The sequence below is a fragment of the Carassius auratus genome, unplaced genomic scaffold (genome assembly GCF_003368295.1).
Source record: "Carassius auratus strain Wakin unplaced genomic scaffold, ASM336829v1 scaf_tig00027579, whole genome shotgun sequence".
NCBI classification, from domain to species: Eukaryota; Metazoa; Chordata; class Actinopteri; order Cypriniformes; family Cyprinidae; genus Carassius; species Carassius auratus.
Window position 1 is genome coordinate 1 of NW_020525606.1, and position 10,244 is coordinate 10,244.

At 37.3% G+C, this 10,244-nt stretch overlaps 1 protein-coding gene across 1 annotated transcript; it reads right to left on the reverse strand.

The window, feature by feature from the left end:
* Positions 1 to 4,209: 4,209 nt before the first annotated feature.
* Positions 4,210 to 6,980, reverse strand: LOC113079286 (leucine-rich repeat and immunoglobulin-like domain-containing nogo receptor-interacting protein 3). Its single transcript, XM_026251527.1, has one exon. It carries the CDS (start codon positions 6,978 to 6,980, stop codon positions 5,163 to 5,165), a length of 1,818 nt encoding a protein of 605 aa, XP_026107312.1. The 3' UTR covers positions 4,210 to 5,162.
* Positions 6,981 to 10,244: the final 3,264 nt, after the last annotated feature.

A 10,244-nucleotide genomic window follows, 5' to 3' on the forward strand; every position in this document is an offset into this window, starting at 1 on the left:
CATCGTATTACTAATTTGAGCTACGGAATGGTTACTTTTGAGACCTCAAAGCGGCTATTGAGAAAATTAATTAAAAACAAAACAAAAGGCAGAACTGAAAAAGGAGTTGGATTTGCACACATGCTAAAATATTGTAGTTGCAAACTAATACGAATGCCAGATACTTTCAAAATGTGAATATGTGCGTCTGAGATGCCGTAAACGGTAACTTGTTAACCAGCAATCAGATGCATGCAAATGAAAACAAATGAGATTTTAGGGAAAATCACCTCACCTCAAAGAGTCTGAAGAGGATCTTTCTGGAATCCCTTGATCCAGATGGTGAAGGCGGCATGTTTGTACTTTTATTCTTGTCTTGTCATGTGACTTGTTTATATAGCACCTGTGTTTGGAAAGGCGTTCATGCACAAAGTAAGGTCATCTGTGACATCTGTGGAAACAATTGTTTGCTTGCTACTCGAAAGTTCAAGCGGTGATCACACAATAAGTGGCCTGTGTTTTCTGCAAAGACTTTTCAAGAAATTCAAACTGTATATTATGACCCAGTGCAAGACATGAACATACAGTGCCTTCACAGAGTATACCTGCTGTAAAATAGTTTTAATTCAATCTCATGATTTCTTTTTAACTGCACAATGTGTTTTGTAAATAATTACCCAGCGCTGATCTTTGATGATGATGAACTCTTGTTCAATTCACAGCATACGGTTTTCAAAAAATGCACAAACAAGGTCCGCTTTTAGAGACAAGTATCTAAAATATGGACTGAATGCTCAAAAAAACCAGCAAAACTTGCTTATTTTGCATATATGCATTTAACAAATTTTTTTTTGCTACTTTTTGTCATGTATTATTGAACTTGTGATTATGGTGTTGCTAGTGTCACAGCTAAGCTACCCGAGTACTTAAATCACATGTATTTTAAAAAAAGATTTACTTTTATTTCAGTCTTTTGTTCATCTGCATTAAGTTGTATGGTCTTCAGAATGATATAATTTTTACAATAAAGTGCAAATAAAAATCTCAGCTTTTTGACTGTTATTTTATCATTCACAGCATAGTATAGTTCAGTCACACAGAGTTTTATTATGATAATGCGCAGTATTACTTTTATCTTGAGAGTGTTTTCACCTCCACTTACAGCTGTGGGACTGGAAGTGTGTCTGAGTTGTTCTGCTTGCTTTTGGTGACTGGTTGAAGGACTTCACGGGACTGCTGTGGTTTGTTAGTGTGAAAGGGGGCTGCAAGTAAAGTTTCAGTGGCATGTAGGAGTGGGAAAGGTGGAGTGGGGGTTTCTCAGCACTTATTAGTCACCGTTCATGATCAGTCTCGATGTCAACAGCATATACACCGCAAACACACTGCACAATGTGTGGAGACCAAGCAGCAGTATGCTAGTTACCACTAAAGGCAAGCGAGTGATTCAGTGACTTGCATAACAAGCCGAACTCAAAGGAATCTTGCATAACTCTGAAAATGCTTCTTTAACCAAAGTTGCTTTTATCATTTTTATTGTTAAAAACTGGACAAGCATACATTTGGCTCTGGCTTTAGTTGCTCATTTCTTTTTTTTCCTGCTGTAACCACCTGAGAGATGAAGGGTGGAGAAGTACAACAACGAAATAGGAAGTTAAAAGTATATTGTCTTTGTCTTTTACATCTGCGAACCACATCCTCTAGCACAAGATCTAGTTGTTTTCTTGTGTTATCATTTTTTAAGATCTATTTTGGCCAGTTCTTTGAGGCCAATATTATGTTCTGCTGTTAGCATACAGCTACAAGCTAACAGAGCTGCTAATCGTAACAAATGACATGACACAGCTTTATAAGTTTGGATTCTGACCGGTCGATCCAGTGATTTTGTGGTCAAATACCACATCTTTTCTCATATTTTAGTCTTTGTCACTCTTTTCTATCATTTATCAAAGATATAAGCGTCATATTGTAGCCTATAAACAGACTAGTTTTAAAGAAACTTAGCCTAGCTATGCTAACACTAACAAAAGTTATGCTGCATTCTTCAACACAGTCTTGATTCATTAATCACACTGTTTATCATCTCTTTTAAGTCATTTATCAAAGATATAACAGTGGCATTGTTATATTTTATCCAGACTGATTTAAAGAAACCTAGCCTAGCCTAGCTATGCCAACTACAGAAGAATTGATTGCTCAAAAACATATACGCCACATTCTTAAACATCCTTCCTTAATGACAGCATTGATTCATCAATCGCACATTTTCTTTCAGTCTGAGTCACTGCTTGCCCCAAATGCACAGACTTCATGCTGTGATATCATAGTTTAGCAAAAGCACAATGATGAAGGTGAAAAAGATGAATATTCCAGACAGAAACGGTACTAGACAATTTGTAGGCGTAACAATGATTCAGTACTTCCCTCAAGAAAACATCCGTCACAACAACGATGTATATGCATAATAAAAATGGAAACTCAATGGAAAACACAATACCTGCAGAGATCATTATCTGGTTTTGTACAGAGTGCTAATCTCTGTAATGGGTAAATGCATATTAGTATTGCAGTGATAGAGATCGTGCATCTTTGGTGTGAAAGTGAAACACAACACTTCTCTTTTCAGTTTATTCATAGACTGTTTAGAACTAAATACCTGGCCACAGGCGACTAGATCTTGAAGACATCAAAACCCACTCCCATTTTGTATTACGATTGAACTTGTTTTTATTTTGTTTATATGTAAATAAGAGGGCTGTTGTGTGAAAATGCTGTACTTACCTGTGATATCGTTCATTTAGAAGCAAGGTCAGAAGGTCATGTAATTAAATATTTTACATTTGTTTTCAATAACTTTTTTTTATAAGTGCACCATTATTTGCCTTCATATCGGTGCTTTTTACTTCTTTCAGGAAACACGACTCTGTTTTGTTTTATAAAGCAGATGGGATGAGTAGAAAAGTGTCATGACAAGAAATAATTGACATTTTCTTGTGCATACATGACTGTACCAGATGCTTATGGCCGACAATTGCTCAGCTGTCATTTCATTTAAAGTTTGTGAAACCTGAAGTTGAGTGTTCATCTGACATTATTCGCCTGCTGTTCTCCTCGGATTGGGTTTTATTGTTCTGGTTTTAAAAATAAAAAGTAAACTGTCAGTTTTTCAAAAAAAAAAAAAAAAAAAAAAATGCAGTGAATTGTTTATTTTGAACAACATCTTGGCATTTGCAAAAATAAAAAATAAAGTTGAGAACCATTAGATGTTATATATGCATTGCATTGCATTACATAAACCATCAGTCGAAAACATTCATATATAATATTACTTTATGATGACATGAAAAATCTGAAAAAAGAAGAATTTCAAACACAGATAAATGCTTTTATAAACAGCATTTTTTTTTTCATTGGTATAATATAAGAACAATATTCTTAACATATTAAATAAGAATAAATCTATCCAGAACATAAAAATGCAGTGGATACCCATTTATTTAAATGACAATAAATAAAAACTGTAAAATGACTTTTTACAAAAATATCAAAAAAGCTTATTTTAATCAGTTTTTACAGTAATTATTGACAAATTCTGGCAGTTTGCAAAGTACATACAATGCTGCTTAAAATAAGACAGCACAGGGCGCTGTGTTTTATGTGTTTAAATAAAACAGCTCATAATCGAATTAATTTAAGCTTACAGATTGACCAGTAGAAGGCAATAAGGTTGTGACTGATACCCTGTTCTTTAAACGGTCGTATTTTAACATTAGGGGGCAGCAGAACAGCTTTGTAAAGTCCCTTCCTCTTTCATTTTAAGCGGCAGCACTTGAGCAAGGTCTAACTCATCATAAATGCTATTTATAAACAGACAATGCAAGCGTAAGAACTCCTGGATGGATCAAAAGATCAGTGGCCTGTGCATAAAAAGCTATCTTTGACTGTATACTCATGCGAATGAACATAAAATAAGTTTTGGGACTGACATTCCCTTTTAAACACACTTACACTTACATAGAAGAGGCATAAAGACATACAGTACAACAACTGAAAGTCACCTGCAATCAAATGCTAAGAAAGTTTTTTTTTTTTTTTTTTTAAAGCAGTAACTCTTTAAGAGTTTTCACACAATATCTTTCATTAAGAACATTTTATATTAAATAAAAATATTTCACATTAATTTACTTAAAATGAGAACAGGGCACCATAATGAACACACAAACAGCCATATATATACATATATACAATAAGATACAAAATGTCTTAAACTCAGTCTAGATACTGAGGCTATTGGTATTTAGCTGATAAATATGTAATGTTTTTATAAAGACAATGTGCTTTTCAATTGTTACTACAGTACCTTTTATGCATGTGTGTGTGTGTGTGTGTGTGTGTGTTTAATTTTATTCAGGCATGACTCAGAAGTAGGTGGCAGTGTAATATAGAAGCACTCGGTAGCCTTATTATCCATAGCAAACTTAATCAACTAACTTTTTAAGTAAGATATAATTAAACAGTTTTAACTTTTTAAACAGTCTTCTAGCATCTCTTGTTTCCAACAAAGTGGTTCCCAGGCTAAGATTTGGGGCTAATCCAACAACAAATCCTTGTTAAATTGGCAGTGTGAAGTGTATGCCCACTTTATTGCCTACAAACTACTGAGCTTAAAAATTAAATTGCCTTGCAAAATGCAATAATGTTCAATTTTTTTACTTTTGAGGGCATTGGCAATTTCTTGGCAAGCAGAAAGCACCTCTTTAAATAATTATATTCTAAATCATTCGGGACTTTTCTCACAACAATCTCCATAATATTAAGAGCATAACTGAACTTTTTAGAATGACACGTTCTGTGGGAAATTGCTTGGGAGTATTTTTAATGGTCATTATATATCACTACAAGCTTGGCCTTCTCACATGAGAAAGTTTAAAATGGGTACCTAATGCCAGCGGCAAGTATGTAATTCATCATAAATGTCTTAATAAATATGTAAAATATCCCAAGACACCAAAAGTAAGGTCAGATTATAAATAATTGCTGATGGAAAGCACCCCTCAGCGACTACAATATTCATTGCTCCCATTAAAACCCACTGTGTCATATGCAGGACTGGTAGTAGAAATGTATTTCAGTTTGAAATAACAATAATGTGCGTTTAACTCCTTTAAACTGATGGTATACCCATTTTATATCATCTTCATGTTGAACTTTCGTGCCCCTCCTTGACCCCCACTGGCAGCGGGACCATCTACCTTTCTGAATGAATACTCAACTGAGAAATTGTTCTTGTGCTGACCTCGTCCTCGGCTCCACACAAATAAGAGAATGAAACAGAAAAGCACAACACCCAAAAACATGATGCAGCCCATTGCGGTGGACACCAGGATGGTCTTGAGATCCAATGTGAATTTTAGGAAGACACGTGTGTCGTTTAAGTTCGTGTCATTTAGATCTCCCACATAGTAGGTGCGATTGGCTGCCAAAGCACCATCCAATGGCAATCCACTGACTGTTAGGGTGGCAAAATAGGTGTCGTTGCCACCAGCATTGCTTGCGATGCAGATATAAGTCCCACTATCTGTAACCTGGGCGTAACGGATCTCCAGCGTACCTTCAGGTAGGACAATCACCCGCCCAGTGCTCTTGGTTGTGATACGTCGGCGCTGAGGTGAAATCCAAAAGATGACCGGAGTTGGGTCTCCTTGTGCTTGACATACAAATGACACCACTTGGCCTTCACGTGCCGTCAGCTGTTGCAGTTTGCGGTTTCGAATTTTAGGCCGCTTACAGGTGAAATGGTCAAAGAGTGCAGAGTCCGAGAAGGTACTGAGTGCTTTTCCTCGCAGTTCCACGGGTGTGGCGCAAACTGGTGACTTTCTGTCAAAGTTGAGGGTCTTCCGGCGCTGCAGGATCCACAGTAGGCGGCAATCGCAGGAAAGAGGGTTGCCATCTACACGCAATGTCTCCAGCGTGTTGACCGAGTGGAAGGACCCCTCCTCTAGGGTCACTAATCCATTGTTTGACAAGTTGAGCAATCGTATCTGTTGCAGGCCTCCAAGACCGTAGGGTTGCACTGATATCAGGTTTGTACCAACTAGGTGCAGTTCCTTCAAGCGGATAAGATCCCGCAATGCCCAGGACTCAAGAACTGAGATGGGGTTGTAAGACAGGTTGAGGCTTGCCAAGTGAATTAGGTTGCGAAGGGCTCCTGTAGGCACGGTGGAAATGTTGGTGTTGGTAATCGAGAGCCAAGAAAGGTTGAGACCTTGAAAGCTGTGTGGAGAGATGTACTCAAGGAAGGGCCAGTGGTCAATCTCAAGACCCCGCAGTCCACCTAGTTTATGAAAGTTCTGCTCTTCCAACGAAGGGATACTGAGGTAGCGTAATCGAAGAGTCACCAAGCCGCGAAGGTAGGAAAGAGACTGTCCAGTTATAGAGGTCAGATTGCACCTCTCAATGGTTAGCTCCCGGAGCCCCACCAGTCCTAGGAAAGCCTTGTTTGAAATGTACACCAGGTCGTTGTCACCAACCTCCAAATTGCGGAGGTTCTTCAAGTCCTGGAAGGTGAAGTCTAACAGGATGACCAGTTTATTCCCACTTAGATCCAGAGTGGTGAGGTTGGTGAGACGTGAAAAGGCACCCATGGGCACGAGTTTAAGCTGGTTGGCTCGTAGACGCAACACTCTCAGGTTGAGCAAGCTGGAGAAGGCGTTGGGCTCCAACACGCTGATGAGATTCTCGCTCAAGTCCAATTCTTCAAGTTTCGAGAGAGTCGCCAAGTCATTGTATTCCACCCAGCGCAAACTGTTGCCACTCAGATCCAGCAGCCGTGTGTCAGTAGGGATGCCTCCAGGAATAGAGCCCAGACGCTTGTTCTGGCACATCACGGCTCTCTGATGAGGGATACAGTCACAGCGCTGTGGGCAGCTTTGGCCATGTGTTAGGGATGCAGTGATTAGGAGCACAAACAGCCCCGGTAAGCTCAGGCGTGGACAACCCGCCATGCCCTTCCCTACCTTACTGGGGCCAAATCACTGCACCTCACACCTAGAAACACAAAAAACAAGTATTGATTAACCACAGCTTATCATTGAGGGTCAGAGAGCTCTCAGAATTCATCAAAAGAAAAATGAACTGAAAATGAACAAAGGTCTTACGGGTTTGGTATGAGGCTGAGTAATTAATGACAGAATTTACATTTTTGGGATTTTGGGTGAACTAACCCTTTAATATGTCATACACACTTTACACATGAACAGGCTGAAATCTCAGAAGACTTAATGCCCTCTTTAGGATCATGAATTCTTTATCTTTATAAGCCAAGGAATAAATTAACTGTATTGAGCTTTGAGCTAGGCAAAATGACTTAAGATCATGGTTGGTTTATGTGAGTTAGCATTTTTTCAAAAGACTGAAAAAAAAAACCTTAGATAAAATGTACAAATTACAAATGTGCAGTGGAAGACAGCCCAGTCAGTGCATTTTTACATGAATATTCAGGCCCACTCTGATCATACAGTTAAACATAGTGAGTTTAACAGTCCATTCCCAGAATACCAGGTTGTTATTGAAAAGTGAAATTACAAATGTACCACGGCACAATCCTTCTTCTCCCCTCCCCCATCATCTCTGGTAACCCAAACACATGACCAGCCCCAGGTTCAAGCCCATATCAGATGACATCATGAAGCTGTCCAATCAGCACAGACCACTACTTCAAACAACAAACACAGGAGAGCACAGGATCGCTATAAGTCGATCAGCAGCGTGAGGTGAATAGAAAACTACACCTGACTATGACTCAGATGTCAAAGCTTGTGTCACGGGTCATTAAGTCAGAAAACCATGAATACTAATAATAAACAATGATTAATACCCTGACACTTTTCTTTCCACCCCTACAGTCTCTCCCCCTCATGAGATGTCAACAAAGCATATTTCAACTCCTCATTAAATTTAATTGTCTTCAGGAAAGTTTTCTCATACGAATATATATGTCCATGCAGATGTGCAATAACTCCAAACTGAATGAAAATACTGTACGTTTACCACTGCATAGTTACACATACATTTCAAAACATATTACCTCCTTAATGGGCCGTTTTACCCAGAAATGGCAATTCTGCCATTTAACTGTTGTTGTCCACATAATCAGAATAAATGTGGTCCAAAACAGTGGTCTCAACCGACTTCTATTGTATGGACAGAAAAAATAAGAAGAGAAAAATACATTTAAAAAAATATTTTTGTGTGCTAATAGGGTTTTGGAGCTACATGAGGGGGATTAAAATTGTGTCTAAAATGAATGTAACTCAAATTGAGCTTCCCCTGCATTGGAATTTAGATGGAGCTGACCTCGACCTGAAAGTTGTCAGGAGTAAATGAGAGACACGGCTAACTCTTTGCTCTGTTGTTCACCTCAGCAAGGTAGCTTGTCACCTGAGAATTACACAACAGCTGTTAGTAGATACATGAAAGGCAGATCAAGCAATTAGTGTTTATTTTCCAGGAACAGCTGTTGTAAGGCTGGTTAAACATAAAAAAATCAATGCAAAATAAGATTAATGTTCTAAAAACAGATTGAGAAAGGGGAAAAAACAAGGGAGGCAGTAATCGATATTACAAAAATAAATCGCAAAAAGTACTAAATATGGCATCAAAGTCTAAAAGTCACTCGTTTTTATAAAGTATCACTGTCCAACAGCGACACCCGCAGGTGAAGTTACAGTGGAGGCTTGTCTCCCTTCAGTCCATAGACTTACAGCAGAGAGCCCTTAGCGTGCAGTGACTTTTCTGGGTTGTAATTGAGAATGAATGGGGGAAAGTCAAGTGAGAGGTTATGGTTCGCGCTATAATTGGTTATGGTTGGTTAAAGGTGCTGTATGTAGGATGGACACCAAGTGGTTGAACTAGGCATTGCAGTCCAAATTAAAAATATTGGAGAGGGTTTTCTTTACCCGGCCGCTCTTTCTCAGACTGGAATACACATGCAGGTTGCCAGATTGACGACGACAAAAACAGGAATGAGAGCATTTAATTAGGAATTAAATTAAATACGTTTTCCACTAACTGACAACCCAGGGTGCCTAAACACATTTGGGTAAACGGTCAGTGGACGGGTTTCACAAACCAAAACAGAGACCGACGTTCCGGTCCAGGACAGACATTTTCAAAGGAGAATAACTGTGTGTATCATTGTTTTTCAGAAAAACTATTATGTTAAATTAGCATGCTTCTTAAATATATTATGGTATTTATTATGGTTTTTCTATGCTTTAGTAGAGTTAAAAAGTAAAATACAGCACCTTTAAGACTGAATATGATTGGTTTGTGTGAAAAATCCTGCCTCCTTTTTGGGAGTTTTTTTTTGCCGGTTTTGTGCGAGCTCTCAGTCTAAATGAAGAAAATTATGGCATTATTGACTAATTATAAAAAAGTAAACATCTTTCCCACTTAGATACCACTACTTTGTGTCACGTCAAAATAAAACTCGAAACAGTCTGAAAACGTGCTAACTGTTTTAGCATTCAGCATGATGAAATGAAAGCTCTATCTTTGTGTCTATGGCAGTGTTTACAGAGCTTTTATGACGATGATCCGAAAATACAATAAAAATTACTTCACAAACAAAAAATATTGGTAGCATTTTACAGTAAGGTGTCATTTAATGTGTCAGCTAACATGAACAAACAAAATCAGTATTTATTCATCTTTGTTTGCATCAGTTAATACAAATACAGTGGTTCATTGTTAGTTCATGTCAGTTCACAGAGCATAAATGAATGTTAACGAACATTTGATTTTAACAATGTATTAATAAATGTTGAAATTAATATGCAATTTATTCCCCAAAAATTGTTACTGCCTTTAGTTACTATTTCAGAATAAATATAAAAATGCATACAATCACTTTGAAATTTCTAATTATTATTACAAATATTAAGTAAAATACAAAATATAATTATTTTTGTTCTCATTTTATGTAATATTTAAATAGGAAGATGTGACAACATTAAGTGTAACAGGGGCATATGTGTATATATATATATATATATATATATGACTTATTTTACCTGATTTATAACAATATACTATACTATACAATAACATTAGAAATTCTAAAATAATTTATAAATAAAAATAGTTTTATATTTTGGTAACACCACACTTACAACCTTATAGGCATTATAAAAGTAGTTTTACTCATACATTTTTAAGTGTGACTTTTTTTAAGTGTCACTTCCCATTTTGTCTACTTAGCCATTTAT

Bases quoted from the DNA above. Each gene is read 5' to 3' on its own strand.
- LOC113079286 (XM_026251527.1), bottom strand. From the start codon at position 6,980: ATGGCGGGTTGTCCACGCCTGAGCTTACCGGGGCTGTTTGTGCTCCTA.